At 46.9% G+C, this 21,260-nt stretch overlaps 1 protein-coding gene across 1 annotated transcript in view; it reads right to left on the bottom strand.

The window, feature by feature from the left end:
* Positions 1-21,260, bottom strand: part of ror2 (receptor tyrosine kinase-like orphan receptor 2) — an 81,320-nt gene that overhangs the window by 9,949 nt on the left and 50,111 nt on the right. The window contains exons 2-4 of the mRNA XM_062553665.1: positions 19,293-19,373; positions 9,506-9,793; positions 7,872-7,902 (exon numbers count right to left, since the gene is read on the bottom strand). Of these exons, the coding sequence (XP_062409649.1) occupies positions 7,872-7,902; positions 9,506-9,793; positions 19,293-19,373 (400 nt within the window). The remainder of the gene's footprint in view (positions 1-7,871; positions 7,903-9,505; positions 9,794-19,292; positions 19,374-21,260) is intronic.

Raw genomic sequence — 21,260 nt, 5'->3', positions numbered from 1 at the left:
CGTCCGCACACACAACCCGAGCCCTTCACAAGAACCAGAGCTCAACACTCCCGGCCACCGGCCTGGCCGAGGCCCAGCTGACCACCAGGCCGGCCACAGGCCCTGGGAGACGAGCCTCAGTGACGTCTACAGAGACAGAGAGAGAGAGAGAGAGAGGGAGAAGAAGAGGGGGAGCAGAGGAGGAGGAAGAGAGACCACACGGATTCAATACCTTGTCTCAAGATGACCGTCTCACGCTCCACACACAAAGTCTATAGGCCTACACATCTGACATTCTGATGTTGGAATTTCGAAAAGAAATTAATTTAATTGAGAATTTCCTTCTGTGAACAGTTTTGGAGATTATAGCACATTTTCGCATGACACAGTGTCATAAGTGGCGTAATTTATTTTTACGACTATTTCATAATTGCGAATGAATAAGGGACATTCTAAAAAACTGTGAGCAGGGGCGCTGAAAGCAAGCAGACAAAATGGTGGAGCGATGAGGTCAGTGTGGACTGAGGTTTTTGCGGCCTGGAATCTCCTGAGGAAGAGAAATAGTTTCGCCGTACCTTCGGAGAGCCTGTGTGTATATGCTCCCCTCTAAGACGGCCTTGTTGCACTCCAAAACCACAGTCAAATACCAAGTGAGGACATCCGGAAAAGGCCAAGGAGGAAATTGTGTGCGCTAGATCTCTATCTGCGCTGATAGCAGCACACTTGGGGATGAAAAGGCACATTTTGACAAATGAGCAGGACACGTTGTGACGGGGTTGTTTACAGTATTAGGAAGTAGATTGTCCTCGTTCTCGTATACTATATCCATATGTAGTGTTTGTTTGTATAACTCTTGCTGATTTGTAATTTTATAGCGTATACAGTGATTATTATTCCTGCACAGTTTTCCTTTTAAGACCATCACTATTTGCACTGCCTCCATCAACACATACTTTATCATAGCCCATTATTGCGCTACCATAACTGGTGCCTACTCAGTCACCGTGACTGGTCTTTGTAGTGACTGTTGGATAGACCATATCTTCTTGTGTGTTTTTGTTGTGTTGTGTACATGTCTAAAATGTACTTCTGGATCAATAAAGAATGTATCTTTCTCTCTCTACAACCATTTGTGTTGATACCTTACAGTTTGCATAGGAGTTCATGGTATGACAGTTTCCCCTCTCAGTTACTGTATATAGACCACAAGAGCTAATATATCACAGACACACACCAAGGTCTTTGTATGAACTGTATGCATGTGTTTGTGGGTAGACACGCATGGGCTGTTTTGTCTCAACATCCTGCCTGGTTTATGTTCAAGATGAACACCTCAAAGAAAAATAAAAGGAATAAAAAAAGGTGAAACATTATAATCCCCCACACACTTCCTAACCTTGGCAGAGAGAAATGGCTGAGCGACCTTCCCATTGACTTGAAGCAGTGGGGTAGAGCACATCAAATGAGACAGGCCCCACAGTTCTCTCGATGTGACAGGAAATGAAAGTGTCGATTTGAACCAAGATTAGGTGTGGACAGAAACCGGGAGAGGGGGGGGGGCAATAAGCAAAGACACTTTCTGACATGGTAGATGAGTGTGTGAGAGTGTGCATTAGTGTGTGAGAGTATGCATTTGTGTGTGATGTGTATGTGTGTGTGTGTGTGTGTGTGTGTGTGTAGGTGTGTGTGTGTGTGTGTGTGTGATGTGTATGTGTGTGTGTGTGTGTGTGTGTGTGTGTGTGTGTGTGTGGCATGGTGTGTGTGTGTGTGTGTGGGGCATGGTGTGCGTGTGTGCGTGTGTGTGTGTGTGTGTGTGTAAAACGTGGGGGGTACGTCTCCTCTTTTGGCTCTCTGTGCATACTGAATGACCTGATCAGAACCACTCTGGGTCTGCAGAACTCCGGCTGGGTCTAAACTCTGTTCAGCTGTGCGGTGTGAGCCGCGGGCTGGGCTGCTAATCAGACACAGTGCAAGTTCCATGCTTTCCTCGTAAGGAACCTTTTTTTCAAGAGGTGAGGGGTGGTTCTTAGAATCTTTTAAAGAAAATGTCCACAAGGGTCCACATTTGCACTGCATGTTCGAAAATATTATGATAACTCCGCCGTTCCCTTTTCGATTCCAATTCCCCGCGCCGCGACTCTTGTGAATGGATACAGTGTGGAGAATTGTAGCATAACTGCTCTGGAAAGGAATTCTTCACTATTCATTTCTCATTCTCTTCAAGCCTCGACGTGGCTCCCTGCCAGCTGAACTGTCAATGCCCAAAAGCCTCCAGTCCTTCCAGCAACAGTATCACATATGGTTACAATTTCGCTGCAGTTTTGAATTGACTGCAGGGATTTTTTTTCCCTTCTTCCCAGATCACATTTGAAGACTTTAGGGTTTGAACAAGAATTAGATTTATTTTCTACTTCCTCTTGGCTCCAGAAACCTCCAAAAAGGCTTCAATGTATATAATGCATATAAATGAAATTCAATAATGGTAAAGTTAAAGTGATGGTATATGCCATTCCTCTTAAACTCTCCCTTTCTTTTAGCTTTGGTTCTTGGACAGTGTGAAAGGTCTACAAACAGCGAGGACATGAATTAGCTAGTGTGACCATAATTTGAACAATTACAGTTATACTCTCATTAGAAGCTTGGAGTGTGCTCTAAGAAATAAACTTCCCATTGCAGTTAATCACAATTTAACGGCAACCTCCGGCTAATCACAATTTATGCTTTGTCTCACAGGGTTCAATATATTTTCTTACAATAAAATAAATAAATAGAGTGGCTCGAAATTAAACATGTTTTAGGCAGATCTTCCACACAAAAACGTCAAGTATTCTCTCTCTCTCTCTCTCTCTCTTGCTCTTCCTCAGCTATGCCTTAATGTGGCCCTGACATTCCAAATAGTCTCCAAGCTTGCGATGCTACGCTGTCTTCCTTTGCTTAAACCACTGATTATCCTTCCCATTGCATAGAGTATGCAGTCTGCGGCCTATATTTTTGTAATGGAGGTCTGGGATTGGGCTGCTTCAAAGCCTGGGGAGACAGTGCGGTTTCGGAGCGGCACAAAAGGCACAGATTCTTGTGACATCCAAACAGCCTTTGTTCTGCTGGCTGTTTTCATGAATATAATCATGGTCTCGGCTAATTCTGTACAGAACTCAGAAAAGAAAACTGGCTTTACATCGTGTTTGTGTAATACGAGTTAGATTATATACAGTCAATTTTTCACACCTCTTACAGCATGTAAGCTTGTGTTTACTTAACAGCTGAAATTTAAGAAAAGGGAAAAAAATTGCATCAAAAATTTTGAGCATCTGAAGTTAGGAGCCAAAAAAATCTTTTTTTCAAATTCTGAATACCCAGCTGTGCACGGCCAAGGAAAGCTTTTTCATCTTGACCTAAAAGACTTCTGGAACAAAGGCTATTTGACATAGATCTGGCACAGACTACCCAGAAGCAGAAGAATTTAGAGATCTCAGCATAGTTGTGAGTGGCCAGTGAAACAGTGGGCTATTTGTGTGCCTCGGGATTCCAGGGAAGCAGGTTATGACAAGGGGGCAAAGCGACCCAAGGTGCACTATACCTGCAAAGCTAAAACACTCTTCTCTGAAACAAGCAACCAAAGAGCCTTTTTTATTCCCACCATTTTCCTTCTTGACAACATCCCCACACACACACCCCACACCCCCTTTATTTGCTTTCTTCAAGGTTCGAGCAGACATTTTGTTCCAGCACAGATGTTTTGCAGTAATAGAATTACTGATGAAGATGTCGTTTGGAGACAATATGCCAACATTTTTTTTGTCTGTTAACAAAAAAAGTAAGAAAGAAAAAGAGAGAGAGAGGGGGGGAGATGACAGAGAAAACATCTGCGCATTCAATTTTAGAAGGTCCCCATTGAACAAACTGTCAACCGTATAGTAAGGCTTTGACATTTTGCAGATGGATTTGTTCCATTAAATTTTGTTGTTGAGCAAACACAACACAGGTCCCCTTTCCCTCAAGCTCTGTGTTGGTTGAGTAAGTTGAGCAAAACAACATGGTAAAACGCACTCCAAAATATTCAGATAAGCCTTAATTAGATCATGAGTAGCCTGTTCAAAAGATTTATGATATATACTGCAGTATAGCCCCAAACCAAACACGCACTCACACCAAACGGTCCATCTATGCACACCCCGAAAGTGGTTTCAGTTTCAACCGCGAACGTGTAAATAAGAATATTTCTGACAAGCTATAGATCTTTGTGCCAAGGGTTTTTTGGGGGGAGGGTGGGGGCCATATTGTAAAAGTTCCCAGTCTTCGAGAGCTCGGTGAGATATTTCCTCCTCAGAGCTTTTTAACGCTCTCAGCCAAAGGGAGAGAGCAAGGGGGAGAAACCAGTTAAAGGCTGCACTAACAAGCTAGGCTAATTGCTGGGAAGCTCAATAAAGATCACAGGGCCTTGGCAAGGTGAGGAGAAAAGTTCACATTAAAAGGGGAAAAAAATGGTGGAGGGGTGGCTTCTCTGAAGGAATCATGACCCCAAAAAAGTGCACTTAAAACAGTGCTTGCTCTTCTGAGGGAAATGAAACGTGCTTACAAAAACAAGTGTGACGACAACATCATTCTACACATGGGCGAGTTGACAGATGAAATGACTTGGGTTCCTAAACGATGCACTTAAATCAGAGGTCGCATGGGAGAGATTTGGCACACGGCGCGTATACTAAAGGAAGTCAGGGACGGTAGTCTGGCATCCCACTTGGACTGTAATTAACGGCTGAAAACACCAATGAAGAAGTGAAGGCACAATTAAGATTAGGCTCTTAGCTTATACAGTATATAACCTCCACCAGGGTAGAGGTTTATGATTGATGTTCTACTCTTCTTCTCCTGGAGTGCTCTGAAATTACAAGTTTGTGTTTCATAAGATTAGCCACTAGATGGCGATCATTAACTCATAACAGCACTGGGATGGCAAATGTTCAGATCAATGATGGTGACGTTTTTTTTCGGAGAGATGAGATTCATGGACAACTCAGGAGTAGAAAGATCACTGTTTATAAGCACTGAACTGTGTTGTATATCTGAAACTCTGTGTCCATATCACGCTCTCCCTTTCATGTGTGCGCACCAATGACGGTACAAGACATGGACGGCATGCCATTACGCACTTGTGTTCTGAAGAAAATAAACCAAAATTTGGCCAAATTAACTAAATTGGAGCCAGAACATGCATGGTAAACAGAATTCCACCATGAATTCTCCATATTTGGATGAACCTTTTGACTAAGCACAGACTTTCCATTGTTTTTTTTACAGCCACTGGCACACACAAACACACAGAGAAAAAGAACTACAGCAAATACACTGATAAACAGATAAAAGGACCCAAAAGCCATTCAAATATACAAAAGCATTCCTCAAAGCAAGGAATTTATGACAGCAGGCCTAATCCCAGAGTGACCTGGCCGTCTAAGGACTCTGGTCGCCCAGGGGGACTGACGTCATGGAAACCCCACTATCAGGGGGCTGTCAGTCACCCTCTCAGACGTTCCCTAAAACTGGCCAACCTCAGGCCTCTCGGACCTTATCGCCGGGGGTGAGGGAAGGGCCGGCCCAGCACGGCCTGGACGGCGCCCTCAGGCCGTGCTGCTGCAGGACACCATATGACCTCTTGCTGTCTGGGACTTCATTCAGAGCACACACACCCTCACACACACACACACACAGACACGCATTTCACAGTAAATCTCACTGCATCTTCCTCACAGAATGATTTAGATACCGATATCGTTCCAGTTTCCTAAGCTCATGAAATCCACATAAAACACAAAGCTTTTACTTTTACTATTCTGTTACGAACTGGCTGCGAAAAAGAAAAAACTGATCCTGACTCCTTTGGGCTCCATCCTCGAGTGGAACTTGAGACATCCCTCCGCAAACTGGAAAACGATTTGAAAACGAACCAAAAGGCGCAGGAATCGCGTCGGAGCCGTTTCAAGCTTCAGGCAGGGAGGCGCTATTAAATCACTGTGGGTTTCACCATCCGCAAACCCCAACGAGCTGCACTGCGCAACGCCAGCACTTAGCAAGAAACCTCCAGATAATGATTTGTGTGTCCAAAGTCTATAAAAAGGCCCTTCACAAAAACTCTCTCTCTCTCTCTCTCTCTCTTATAATATCAGTCTGCTCCCTCTCTTCATCACCATCCAAGAAGGCTGGGTGGCTACTCAGTCTGAACGCCCCTGTCAGACATGGCAGTATTTATTTTGACTTGGGGGAAGGAACAATTACAGACCCCGCCTCACGCTGTCGTTCCCAAACTGGGGGTGACTGCCAGCCGCTCTCCGGGGCTGTGCTGGGAAATTAGGCAAAAAGAAAAAAAAAAAAAAGAGAGGAAGAAAAAAGCCCCCAGCCTGTGCCAGAATGGGGCTTTTGTTCCCAGGCAAATCAAAACAACGTAGACTACCCTACCGGGGGCTGCACCTTAGAGAGGTCCTTGTCCCTGTGTTAGTGCCCCTGCTCCCTCCATCTTTCCCACCCTCTCTCCTGCTGCCTCTGAGCATCTCTCTCACTCACTCTCTCTCTCTCTTCACTATCTCTACATCACTCTCTCTCTTTTCTCTTCTCTCTCCATCACTCTCTCTCTTCTTCTCTCTCTCTCTTTCTTCACTATCTCTCCAACACTCTCTCTCTCTTCTTCTTCCCTCTCTCTTTCTTCACTATCTCTCCATCACTCTCTCTTCTCTCTCCAACACTCTCTCTTTTCTCTTCTCTCTCCATCACTCTCTATTCTCTCTCCATCACTCTCTCTTTTCTTCTCTCTCTCTCTCTCTCTTCACTATCTCTCCATCACTCTCTCTCTTTTCTCTTCTCTCTCCATCACTCTCTCTCTTCTTCTTCCCTCTCTCTTTCTCTCTCCTGTTAAGATTTCCATAGCCAAGAGCAACAAGTATTCAGCAGTAGCAGAATGGTTGAGAGAGCAGGAGAAAGAAGAGCGGCCCATCGGCTTATTTCCTCACAGACAAGAGGAGCCGAGGAGGAGAAAGAGGGGATTTGGGAGTTGGGAGTCGGAGCGAGAGGCTGAGACTGCATGTTAAGCAACCCTGAGAGGCTCTAAGGGTGAGGGACAAACAAAACAAAGACATGGACAAAGACAAAGCTTATCAATGAGACGATGAGAACCTTTACCCCAATGCAGTTTAACATCCTAAAACCTTAACCCTAATGCAGTTAAACATCCTGCAATCTTTACCCTAATGCAGTTTAACATCCTAAAATCTTTTGGTATTATCCTTTCTGTTGGTTTTTAAAGTAATGTCTCAATGTTTGTCGTCATTAAGTAATTATAGGCCTTGAAATCTCTAAATTGGCTGTGTTGTGAAAGTTCTGGCACATCTATAAACAACTTTATACTTCACTTTTATCTGTGCTAACCTTGAGCTGAGCTCACATGTGTAAATTGACGAGATCTTAAGCCAGTTAAGTTGTTGCAGATGACGCACTGATAAACCAATAACGTCACCTACAGGAAAAGACCGATGAATCAGCATTCCTTTAGTCTGTCTGGATCTCTGACTAAACAGCCAGAGCCAGCTGTTTAAATCCCCTCAAGAGAAATCCATTCAGCTTTCATCATGACATGAAGAAGATACCCGTGCTCCTCTCCCTCTGTGATGACCATGCCAAAGGAAGGAGAGGGTGGTGGTGGTGGGCACGGATCATTCACTATGGGAGGGTAGTGGCAGGGTGCAGTGGTACAATTTGTCAAGGAAGGTCAAAGAATTAAAAAAGGAAAGAAAGAAAAACTAAAGAAAGATAGGAGAAGGAAAGAAGGAGAGAAAGAAAGAAAAGAAAAGAAAGGAGAGTCTGCAGTTATATAACAACAGATTTAAAAAAAAGAAATGTCTTACGGGTCATCTGGTCCAGGTGTTGGAGACTGTCCTGTAAAAGACAAGAAAATAGGGACTGTGAGTGTTTTTAGACCAACCACCGAATAACAGCCATGAGGTCACACAGTCTTCAATATCCTATTCATTTATCAACACTAAGAATATTGCTCACATTAACCTTTCATGACCTGCCACCATATGACAGCAATTGGATGACAGCACAATGTCAACACATCCGCATGACGGAGCATTTCACAGATTCAACTGCGCTTTCTATATATCTACAAAAAAGAACTCCTCTGAAAAGGCCGACTTGCCTCATGTTCCATTCCACAGCCTAAAAGCTCATTATCGTGCATATGCTTTTTGCATTAATCGCACCGCAGTACCGATCGTTACAAGATGTGCGCTTCATTTGAGACAAGATGACTAACGGGCTCATGTCAAAGGGCTCGACCCTGACTTCGCCGAGAGACTGAATATTATCTCCCCTCCACGGGATCAAACTCAATGGCAAACGCAACCTTCCATCAGGATCCTTAAGAGTGGCCTACTATTATTACATCAAGATGACTTTTCAGGCGGGGGGAGAAAAAACGAAACGCACCATGCCTTCACCGTGACATCCTACTAAACCTGTCAGACGTCCTCGACGGCCAATACGGGGCTCGGGGCTCGAGCCTCTCGGGCCATGTGCGCACAATATTGTTTTGTTTGACTTCATTTCGTTTTCTTCCCTTTTCAGGGACCAACGTTCCTGAGAAGGAACATTGAGAAAGTCTGTAGCCTGTGCCCCCGAGTTGCGTTGCGGGAGAACGGAGAGATTTATACGGGTACCCTCCAATAAATCTAGCGGTGATGCCAGGCGAAGGTTTTTTGTGCATATAGCCCCCGTGAAACAGTGTGGCTTCAGTTCCAGCAGACCGGCAAGCTCGCCACATAATAACCTCAAATAGCCGGACAGGAAAGAAAATATGAGGGATATGCCGTCGTTTTTTTTTCTTTTTTCTTTTTCTTTTTATTTTTTAACAGCACACTGAGAATAAATGGATTGTGCCCATGAACGTGATGGGCAGAAAAAGAGCGTTTCTCCACAAATGAAATGGCTGTTTAAGCCACAGCAGAACAGTCTGCCACTAAGCTCTGACTACGGGAATGCCTGGAGTCAGTGGTCTTCTACTTGAGCCGGTTAGCTCATGTCTCCTCAGGGATAACAATAAGTGGAGGTTAACGTCCCACCACTCCAGTTTGACTAAAAATACAGCAACCAAATACTTAACTATGAAGCAAACACTGTGTTTTAGAATGCACCAACATGAAACTGGAATGAGTTTTAACCAGTAATGTCATTATTCTGGTTTTCAGGCATGCCAAAATGTGGTCAGACATAAAAAATAAAAACACATCACTCATCTCATCTCAAATTCGAAATCCCACAGCGCTCCCAATGCCATGGGCTCAATGGCTCAAAAACCCAAACAATAATAAAATAGAATCACTCCATCGACAGACAATCCTAATAAAGCCCACTGAAGAATTCCATCTTGAATTTCCCCTTGGGGATCAATACAGTATCTATCTATCTATTTATCTATCTATCTATCTGAAGCACACAAAACAACTCTCCACACGTTTTCGAGGGAAGCTCCGCTTACCGAGTCGGACGTAGAGCACCCCCGTGGCGGTGATGACCTTGAGGGAGTTGGCGGCCACGCACTGGTAGTAGCCCGTGTCGGTGGTGTCCAGGTCCTGGATGCGCAGCTTGGAGCCGGTGTCGGTCTTGCGGATGGAGATGCGGCCCTGCTCCTGCACCACGGGCGCGTCGTTCTTCAGCCAGCGGATGGAGGGCCACGGCCTGCCCGACACCTTGCAGTGGAGCGTGGCCGTCTGGCCCTGCATGTGGGTGATGTTGCTCGGCTGCTCCACAAACTCCAGGTACTGGTCTGCGGGAGGGTCAAAGAAGGTGACGGGGGGAGAGGAAAGGGGTAGGGGGTCAAAGGTCAATGCCGAGGTCACAGAGTATCAACACGGCTACCATGCATTCCGAAACCCACTCGCTCCCATGTCAATCACACACTTGGATTTTGAGTGGGCCTTTCACCTCTCTGAGACATGTGGACTAGTTTTACAAAGTGTTCAAATGAACAACCTGTTGGTCCAGATTTCAGCTGACTTGGCATAGTGTTGGCATAATGTTTTGAAGCCGCAATCCCTTTTAGAACAAAAAAAATATAAACAAAAAAACGGATATTGTTGAGAGATGATGAAAGCCAACTCTGAAGTGCACGACTGAATATGGGGAAAGCCACTACTGACAACAGTCCTCGGCTTCTGTCTGCTGGCCATAACCAGAACCAACTGCTCTGAGCTCTGGCACTTCTCAGGCCAAGAGCAGCGTGCCGACTTCCTGTCTGTGTGTAGCCTATAAGCGCCTCTCTCACCCCCCCGTCCTCCTCCTCCTCCTCCTCCTCTCCTTCGCCAGCTCTCTGTCGCTTCCAGCTGTGTCTTGTTCAGACAGGGCAGGGTGGGGGTGATGGTGGTTGGGGGGGCGGGGGGGCGGGGGGTGAGATAAACACTGGCTGACTGGTCCGAGGTCTGGCTGCCGGAGGGAGCTGACCCCGGGCGTTTGAAGGCCTAATCCCGGCTGAACTGCTGAACCCCGGCAGCCGAGCAGGGCGTCCACGTGGTGGTGGTGGCGGTGGGGATGCCAGACGCATCTCTCTGTCTCTCTCTCTCTCTCTCTCTGTTGGTCTCTCTCTCTCTCTCTCTCTGTCTCTCTCTGTCTCTCTCTCTCCTGCTGCACCACATCTGGTTGAAGTAACGGCTGGCTCAGCTCCTCTCCCTCTCCTCACCTTCCCTGAGAGAACAGACAGCAAGCCCCCGACGCTGCTAACCCCTCGCCGGCCTGTCCTTTCTGACCCCCCCGTCCCCCCGTCCCCCCGTCCCCTTTCTCATTCCACCGCTCCCACCGTGACTCGGTCTCTATACACACACACGTGTGTGTGAGATAGCCCCGAGAGGCCTGTTGATTTTGGCCGGGAGATTCCCCTGATGCTCACCATGTTAGCCGTCAGCACGGCTTTGTTTGCAGGGGTTGAGTTTCAGCAAATTGAATATTTGGGTACGGGGCCCGTTACAAAGCTCAGTAGGGAAGCGAGAGAGAGAGAGAGAGAGAGAGAGACAGAGAGAGAGATAGAGAGAAAGAGAAAGAAAGAGAGAGAGAGACAGAGAGAGACAAAGAAAGAAATAGAGAGAGAAAGAAAGAGAGACAGACAGAGAGAGAGAGATAGAGAGAGAGAGAAAGTTTGCATTACGCATACTCTCTGTCAGATCCCCAACTTCCTCTGAAAACCATCATTAATGATGTGACAGAACTGGAACCTTCAACATATACAAGCAGTCGGAAACCCAGAAGCTTCCATTTTTATTTTGAGACTGCAGAGAGACGTGATGCAGAGGGAGTCTAGCAACGAGATGAAGTTTGGCAGGAGGACGTGCCAGACTGATTCAGTGGCAAAATGTGGCCAAAAAGTCACTCACCAAAACATGAAGATAATAGTAATTTTGGCCCCAAAATATATATATATACTGTAATTTTGGGTGCTTTGTGAAAAAGGCTTATTGTTTTCCTGATGTTTCACTGCTGCAAATGCAAAATAACTTCCTGTGAAAGAAAATAACCTCAATCCGCCACGCTGGGAAGCAAGTCCACAGCACTGTGTGTGTGTGTGTGTGTGTGTGTGTGTGTGTGTGTGTGTGTGTGTGTGTGTGTGTGTGTGTGTGTGTGTGTGTGTGTGTGTGTGTGTGCTTCTTGAGCACGGTCACCTCTGTAACCTTTCCCTGCTGCTCGCAAGGAAGTGCGACATGGCACCTTGGCCAAGGTGCGGAATGCAACAACACAAGGTGACCACGGGGAAAGTGTGTTTGTGTGAGTGTGTGTGTGTGAGAGAGAGAGAGAGAGAGAAAGAGAGAGAGTGAGTGAGTGAGAGAGAGGGAGTATGTACATGTGTGTTTGAGAGAGAGACAGACAGAGAGGAAAGGAAAGAGAACAGAGAAAGTGAGTGTGTACATGTGTGTAAGTGAGAGACGGAGGGAGGAAAGAGGTGATGTGGGGACTGAGAGAAAGAGAGAGAGAGAAACAGACAGAGAGAGGAGGGAGAAAGGTGGAGGAGGGAGAGAGAGAGAGAGAGAGAGAGAGAAACAGACAGAGAGAGGAGGGGGAAAGGTGGAGGAGGGAGAGAGAGAGAGAGAGAGAGAGAGAGAGAGAGAGAGAGAGAAAGAGAAACACACAGAGAGGGGGGAGGAGAAGAGTGGAGCTGCTCGGGTCCTGGACAGTCTCTCGACCCTCGGGGTGGCGGCCGGCCGGCCGGCGTGAGCTCACGGCTTCTGAGCGGCCAGGGCCAGACGGGTCCCAAACAAACACACTGCCCTCAGATAGCCCACCGAACGAGCCAAGTCCTATCAGCCAGGCATGCAGTCCAACGTGGCCGGGTCAGATGTGGACTGCTCCACTTATTTTCCCTCCCTCAGTTTCATGTCCAATCTTGCTTTTTTTCAGAGTGAGTTTGGGGGGGTTATGCATATTTTTGGAAGTGCAGGCCAAATGCGTGCATGTGGTTTGAACAGTGGTTCCATATTTTAACTGAATTAGATTCTGACATGTAGTAAAAAAAAGCCTTTGGAGGTGATTTTGTGCTCAAGGCTTTTTTTTTTAAACTCCATGTGCTGTATAAAAGCCATCCATGTGCTGTGACCCCCCCTTCTCCCCAACACCATTCTTTTTAAAAAGTCCTATTTATCTATTCCAGCTTTAAATTGCATGTCAGGAAGACCGGATCCCAACCCGTAGGAAACTGTGTTCGCATATTTGATTTCCCATACATTGTTTCCATATGAACCAACGGACACATAATCCATTTGCCGTTTGACGCGATAAGCGCTCACTCTCACAAGGACGTCTCCTAAAGAGGACAGTTCACGCATGAAAGTGGAAGAACAACAACAGGTCAAGGGGACGAGCCGTCGCGGGCGCCTTTGAAGTATTCCACTGAGCTGAAGAGAGTCACTACAGGTACGATAGGGGTGCGTTGATAGGACGTGCATCACTTCAAGACAGAGCCACACACTCTGATACTGATCTGGAGTGAGCGCTGGGGGAGAGAGAGTGTGTGTGTGTGTGTGTGTGTGTGTGGGGGGGGGGGTGTTGGCTGGTGGTGTGGGTGGTGAGGGAGAGACAGCGAGGGAGGGTGGGGAGGCAGAACTATGCACCTTGGTGAAACGAGGGCAAGGAGAGTGGCAAGGGGGAACGAGAAATAAAAGACAAGGCTGTTTTGGCAACAGAGGAGCCCTGCTAATGGGGAGGAAAAACAGGGGGAAGAGGGACTGGGAGAGAGGGCAACAGAGTAGGACAGGAGGAGAGAGAGAGGTGCAGAAAAACGAGTAGACCGAGCGTGTAAGAAAGAGAGAAAGTAAGAAAGCAAGAAAACAGTCTAGAGATGAAGATGATAAAAAAAAAAAAGACGGGAGAAAGAAAGACAGCAGATTGAGAAAAAAAAGAAAAGAAAAAAAAACAGAGAAGGAGTGAGAATGAAAAGGAAAGAGAAATGCCTTCACTGTATATGAGCGGGCCGAGTCTGCCGTCAGGGGCAGGTTCTCACAGGCACGGGCACATCTCTCCTCTCTGCAGCAGCAGCAGCAGCAGCAGCAGCAGTGCAACCTGGAGCCCAGTGGCAGACTTCCCTCCTGGGCACTCCATTGCTCCTCTACCCCCCCACTCCCCCAGCTCCGCTCCACTCTGCCAAGGGCCCAGAGACTGTGTGAGTGTGTGTGTGTGGGGGGGGGGGGGATGAGGGAGACGAGAGGGCCTCTGGCGCAACCACAACAGGACTGCCCTCATCACTGCCCCCTCATCAACTGGCCCTAAACCACACAGCAGGCTACAAGGCACACAAACCCACTGACTCTCGACCCCCCCCCCCCCACCAAAACACAGGCTTCTCCCCCAGAGCAGTCGGGGAGAGTGCACACACACACTTTCTGTTCCATCACATTCCGGACCATTTTCAGTTCTGTTAAGGCTCTGTTCACTGTCTGTTCTGAGCCCCTGAGGAGTGCCCCTCATCAAGTCAATACGACGCAACACTCTCCGTGTGCGGAAAGATACTACACAGAACGTTTAGCTTAGGTGTTTTTCAAGAGGGCAGGGTGAACACAACCAGTGGGTTTATTTGTGTAATGAGAGCACAAACAAGATTTGTTTTGCGCAGGACATACCAGGCGAAGGGAGCACGCTAAAGGTTAAGAGATGTGGCAGAGGGCTGGCTTTGGTAATTTCGCAGCCGTGGAAGCGAGCCCAAGTCGCTACCTGGTTGCCAAGCCACAACTCGCATGCACGCTCCACGTGCTAATCGAAAGCAGCACTGCCGATTAGCAGGGCCAGGAGGGAAGGCCTGTCTGGAACAATAGTCCAATTACGAGCTAATTCAGTCACTCCAGTGTCCTCCCCCCACCGTCAAACGGCAACCACACCGAGCACCAGAGGCTAAAGGCTCAGTGGTGGCCATGAGGGCAGCAATTCGAGCAAACGCCGTCGTAAACAACAACGTCTTCGTGAGGGGGTTCGACTGAGTTAAGTTGCTCCAGGCTTCAGGGGTTTGAGTTAAGAAGGACCAATGCAAATAAATAAATAAATAATAAAAAAAAAACAGCTGTCTTGCAATGCAATTAGACTCCGCATTGAAACCGCATTAAACGACATGGCCGACGAGACAGGTCATTAAACATTATCTGGCTCTTTGCACCTCTCACCTCATCAACTGATGTCTGTTTACTGCAAACATCGGCCTGATGGAGCGTCTAGACCACAAAGTTCTCTAACTTGGGCCAAAAATATCCAAATCACACAGGTGCTCTAAAATAAAGTACAAGCCATAATCTGTACGAACACGTTTTTTCCTGTCATTAAGTTGATGTCTCTGCTCAAAACAATATCTAGGGTTTATGTGAAGACAAGAGTTTGAAAACACAGCCACACAGTAAAAGAAGGCAAATCCTTCCTCAAGACTGAATATAATGTGACAGACAATGGAAAGCCAGGCTCCATATGATATGACAGACGAAGGATATTTTCAAAGCTAATCTCCAACACAGTCTGGCAGTAGGTCATGTTTATGAAGCTGGTGTCCATAGTTACTGGCTGAGGAATTACTGTCAGTCATATCAGCGAGGAAGACACAAACACACACACACACACACACACACACACACACACAAAGACACAAAGACACAAAGACACACACACACCTAGGGTAGGAGCTTTCTGCTGCATAGCACAGAGTCTGAGTGTGTGTGTGTGTGGAGAAGCACCCGACTTAAGCACTTACGCAATGGAAACTCGGCAGGCTCGGGCCTTCACCACAGAAGGCACACTCAAAGGCTGATGTCATCACCACCACCACCACCACCACCACCACCAGCGCCGCCACCGCCGACGACACTACTACTGCTGCTGCTGCTGCTGCCGCCATCTTCAGGCTTAATTGGAGTTTCCTGCCCCTGCCAGTCGGGAATGTGCCGGGCCGCCCCGGCGAGCGAGCCTCGGAGCAGAAGCAGCTGGCATGCAGGAACGCTGGGCGCACCACTCAGCCTCTCTTGGGCCGTGTGTGTATACATGTGTGTACATGTGTGTGTGTGTGTGTGTGTGTGTGTGTGTGTACGTGTGTGTGTGTGTGTGTGTGTGTGTGTGTGTGTGTGTGTGTGTGTGTGTGTGTGTGTGAGTGTGTGGGTGTGTGTGTGTGTGTACGTGTGTGTGTGTGTGTGTGTGTGTACGTGTGTGTGTGTGTGTTTATTGTGTGTGTGTTTACTGTGTGTAGGATATATGTGTGTGTGTGTGTGTGTGTGTTTCTCTCTCTCTGTGTTTATTGTATGTGTGTGTGTGCGCAATATAAGTGTGTGTTTGTCTCGCTCTCTCTCTCTCTGTGTGTGTGTTTGTGTGTGTGTGTATGTATGTACATGTGTGTGTGTGTGTGTGTGTGTGGGGCCGCGGCGATAAACAACAAAAAGGGAGCCAGTGTTGACAAGTCACTATAACCCGGAATGGCCGAACGCTGGCCACTGTCTGGCCTTATAAACGCCTCAATGTTTTGTTAGGGAGAGCGCAGGGAAAAACCAGTCCCAAATCCAGGAAAACCTTTTCAGTATTTTTCAGATTCTCACAGATTCATCATGCAAAAGTACATCATTAATCCTTTCCTGTGTTTCCTCAAGTGTACAGCATTTTATCCTTGCTGGTGGAAAGTTGCAATAAGTCCTCTCGGTTTTTTTTCAAACCAATGTGCTTCTCTGTGTAGGCTATTTCTTCCTTGAAGCGCTATATCGGATGCATGACAGTTTATTAATGGTGTCTGTAATACAATAATAAGAATGCATTCCATCCATGGCATCTACTCCCAAAAAAGGGTCGAAAATACAGCAGACCTAAACCTGACAGCGGCATTTTCCTTCTCTGGCCAGCTCCTATCCCCCCCCCTCCCCAATCCCTCAACCGACCCCCCGACCTCACCACCCTCCTTCAGCCCCCCCCCCCCCCAGCCCCCAGCCCCCCAGTCTCACTATCGAACTTGAGCTAGTGAAATAAAATACATCTCCAGCCGTTTCTGGCCTACAAGCTCCTCCGAACAGCGTCTGATTTAAGAATCCTCCGAGCACTTATCCATCACCATCAACACTGGGCAGGGGCCAGAAGGAGGCCTGCTGCCCTACCTGTCGGAGCTTCGGATGCCGTATCGGATATCAAGGCAGGAGGCGGCTGACTGATTTCGGCGCACTCTCTCTCTCTCGGGGGGGGGGGGGGGGGGGGGGGGGAGATCCGAATAGCAAAAACTCCGCTTCCTCTTGAGTCGGTGCCACCCTTCACGGCGGGCCAAGCAACACTCAGCTGTAAAAATGAGTGCGTGTTGGAACGTTCCGGAGACGTGGACGATCGAGTAGGGAGTGTTGGGCTTGGCCCCCATTCATTTGCTGGGAAACGATGTCTAACTTTACTAAACTTGATGAGTATTAAGTCCGGTAGTAACCTTACTTCAACCGTGCAATGGCTTCGGGCCCTTTTAGCTTTCACGCAGAGTGCTACATGACATACTGTGTCACTGTTACGTACAAATCGCAAGTAACAACAAACCCTGACAAGATTGTTTCTGGCATAATGCAGCTAAATCAACCATAAGCCATATGCTTATACACATTCTGAGATCATAATCTCCGCGCTCCGAACGAGTGATCTCAATCGTCGAGTTAACGTTGTGCCGCTCCCAATCGGAGCTGAGCTTGGGGGTTGGCCTCGCTTTTTTAAACATGTCTGTTTGTTTTAAAACGAATGGTTACAAAAGCACAGACGCAGAGATTGCAGTCCTTCAGAAAAACTGTTACTTGCTTACTTTACTCCCCGCACAGCACTCTGAAGGCCAACACAAACAACTCTCTGTGGCCTGGCATTCCATTTTCAGGCACTAGTATTAGCCAGGCCCCGTATGAGGAAAGTGGTGGGTTTTCCTGAAATTATGACTTATGATTTATGTGCACACATGAGCATGCAAGGCAAGCAACATGCAACTCCCCCCCCCCCGCCCCCCCTCCCCCGGATCTGGAACAGCATTTAAGCCGCACAACTCAATCTGCAATCATCAGGCCAGCACCAGTTCCGATATGGCTTGACGTTTGACAAATGGAGCAGAACTTTCTGAAATGATCATTATGTTATTAGGCCGCTAATGCCAGCACCAGACCAGAACAGCTCTGTTTGGTTGCCACTCAATGGAATTCTCCGGAAATATATTCTTGGCTTTATGTTTTAAAGCTCTTGCAGCAGCATTCTTCACCAATAATTTTAACTGTAAAGACAATTGTAACTCTAACAATATGTTCACATAGTCCAATGATAAAGTAAGTCTCTCTAGGATATTATGTTGATTAATGATGATTTATACAATTCTATTGGCTGTCAGGTTTCCATCATTTCAAATTTGCTCTCTGAAGTTCACTCGATATTGTTCTTTATGTCGCTGTTGTCATAATATACAGTGCGGCCGTTCTACTAACATAAAGCAACTTAAAACTACTGTATAGTTCTTACTGTTACAGTTGTTGGTGTAGATCGGCCTTCATACAGTCAAGATTCCATTTTTTACCACTGGAGCACATACATTTCCATACTCTCAGTGCTTACAAATGTGGGCCTGTAACACGGCACCGTTTAGGGTTCTGCCGCAGTGCCCTCAGGGCTCTAAATTGTGCAGGAAAGAGGATGCAGGGGAGTTGAGAGTCCTATCAGGACCAATGCTTTATTCTGGCATAATTGCTTCCTCGGTATGCAATCAGAGACCCAGTCAAGCGTGGGGGTGGGGTGGGGTGGGGTGGGGAGAGGTGGGCAGGGAGGAAGGCAAGGGCTTGAAGGGTAGGAGTTTTTCTGAGAAGGAAATTTTTGGCCAGCAATCCCAAGGTAGCCAGACAGCAAAGGTCCATTCTAAAAAGTGGTTCTCTTGAAAAGATGCAGTCAAGGACATCCGGGGGGGGGGGGGGGTTTCGATTAAGGTAAAAAACCTACTCTGCAACTCTTCATACGTTTCTGAAGCGCGATATGAAATGAATGTTGAAACTCTCCTGGCGGTGCTCTTGGACAGATGTTTCTAGCGTGCTTGCGCGGTGCTGACCGGTAGTGTCAGCATTTCAGCACCACTTTGGGAAAAGCTCAACTCCGCGCCACCGCTTGGCCACTTGTCTTTTTTGAGGACGTGCCCAGCAAATAAGAGCTTGTGAACAGAGAAAAACCCTCGCTGAGAGCGATGAGTGCCTCGTTCTCTCTCGTTTTCCTTCCCTCTCATCTTCTCCTCTCTCTCTCAACAAGCTTCTACCCACAGAAAACCTAGCCCTGTATTTGTTTTTTTTCCTCTTCTGAAGGGGACTTGGATCCTCAGCTCACCTTAGCTTTATGGCTTGGCTTCATTCCACCTCTTGTAACACAAGCATCATTTCATGTTTTTTACACCAAATCTGCTATATTTCTGCTTTATAAGAGGCCTCCTGACTTCTCAGTAATCCTAAGTGTGAACCCTGAAGCACTGTTGACAATGGCTCACATGCATCAACGTCTGAGGTAAAGATGGGCCAAAAAAAAAAAAAAAGAAAACACACCAGAGAATTCTGTCTAGTGGATTCCATTCAGGAACTCGGAATGGTTGCCACGGCAGTATGAGCTGGGGCTTATGGGTAGACTATAATTCAACCTCAGCAAGGTAAAAATAGAAAGGTTATGACGGCTCATCATCTCCTCCACCCCCTGATGCTCAGCTGTTCCAGCAGGCTTGTTGGAAGAAATGCACATCAACATGTAAATGAAGAATTAATGGCAGCAGGGGGGGGGCAAGTAGAGGCAAGTGGTGGCTTTACCTTCAGACGTCGGAAGACCTCCGCTTTGGGCCTCTGCCACAGGCTCAATCTCCCCAGATTCAGATAGGGTCACGTCTGCAGCTGGATGGAAAACAGAGAAGGCAGGAAGAGAGGAAGGGAGGGAGGGAGGGAGGGAGAGAGAGAGAGAAAGAACAGTTAGGGAGTTTTGAACTGACACAACCTTGGAATCAAACTCACAGAGCACTCACTACAGGGCTGAAATACTGCAATTGGAGAATGGAGCAGAGATGGAGACTTTTGTTCAATCACCAACCACACTTCATAGGTACATATAACACAAATATACCTGATTGTTTTATTATTCTTCTATATTGTTTTTTTTTTTAAGATGGCTCTGATTAATGATTTTGAAACAGAGCACAATGGAATTTAACTTTGATTTCTGATGTTGGGAGGGAAAATGTTTTTATTGCACCAAAGATAAGTCAGTCATACTGGAAAATACCATCAATAACACTCGAGAAACTAGTGAAATGCTTCCCTGAATTCACTTCCTTATCCACTTGAAATCTCAGATTCTGCTCCTCAGTAATAAAGTCATTAGTTGTAGCTTTTATTGATGTTTAAGTACCGAAGTACAGACGAATGTAATTACAAGTATACTGCTTAATTGCATACCTGTATACTAGAGTGCTCACAAACTGCCCCAGCACAAAGTGTGATTTAGTCATTTCAGGTCATCACCTTCCAAATGCGTTGCTGATAACAGTAAGCCATTCTTTCCAGCTGGAGATTATTTGAAGCCATTCACACAGTCTAGCAGTTCTGACAGAAGAAGACGCATACTGTATTTAATTCTGTCTGCATTTGATATTCACAATTAGAATCAGACTCTGTTTTCTTCCCAATCCTGATGAATAAATAACTTCATGAGTAGAGATCACAGACCCTGGGTCAGTTAGGAGAGAGGAAGTGCAGACCCCTGCCTGTCCATCTGTTTACGAGACGGCTCTCTGCTCCACACATCTGGCTCGACTGAGGTCAGCCTCTATAGCAAGACTGCATACCGTCAGCCCCCGCCCGCCCGGCTGGCCCGAGGTGAAATTCGCCACAGGCCCGACCATTAGCGCATTAATGAGCAGGCTGTGATGATTATGACGACTGCCCAGCTATGTCCAGTCTAATTCCCACCACCCAGGTGCTATGGAGGACGTGCAACACAACTGGGAGGTGAGGGGAGGGGAGGGGAGAGGAGGGGGGGATTTGGCAGTTTAACAAACAACATGCACGACAAAACCGACGGTGACCCCAATGTGTCTCTGCCATGTTTAGTTTACACATTTAGTCCACCTCTAGGGGAGCTTTGCTGCTGCTCAGGCGACACATACGTAAGCGTTTTAGTTAATGAAAAATAAACACTTCGCCGGTGAAAGTCCCCATGTGTGGGGTGCTGTGTGCTTGTGCTTTTGGACTGGACTTTTATGATGGCCAGTTTCCACACAACCTCAACGGCTCACCCACTCTGCCACAGGGGAGGCCAGTCACACTGAATAGTAAAGTTGTGACTCTCTTACACACACACACACACACACACACACACACACACACACACAGCATAATGACTGTTCATTTATTTCCAATAAATCTTGCCATGTTGAATTTGCCTGTGGTCAACTAAAAATAAACTGAACTAATAGGCATATCATGTAAGCTTCAGCTTCATAGCGCTTAGGACAGTGAAGGTCATTTAGTATCCAGCTGATATGTTACCAGTTGAACCAGTTGACACACAACATACTATTTTCAATTTATGCAACACGCACAATCTCAATAAATACATGTTTTTTTGCCCATTTCTTTGGAGGGGTGCCTTTAATTCACGGCACAGCACAACACAACTCTGCGACAGTAGATATCGACAGGATATGGAGGACAGGAAGTGGAAGAGAGAGTCGGATCAGGAAGTGACCACGGGTCGGATTCGAACCCGGGTCCCCGTGGGCACTC

This window comes from Sardina pilchardus, chromosome 14, assembly GCF_963854185.1.
Source record: "Sardina pilchardus chromosome 14, fSarPil1.1, whole genome shotgun sequence".
Lineage (NCBI taxonomy): Eukaryota > Metazoa > Chordata > Actinopteri > Clupeiformes > Clupeidae > Sardina > Sardina pilchardus.
The sequence above is the reverse complement of the archived record's forward strand: the minus strand, read 5'-3'. Positions and strand labels throughout refer to the sequence as shown.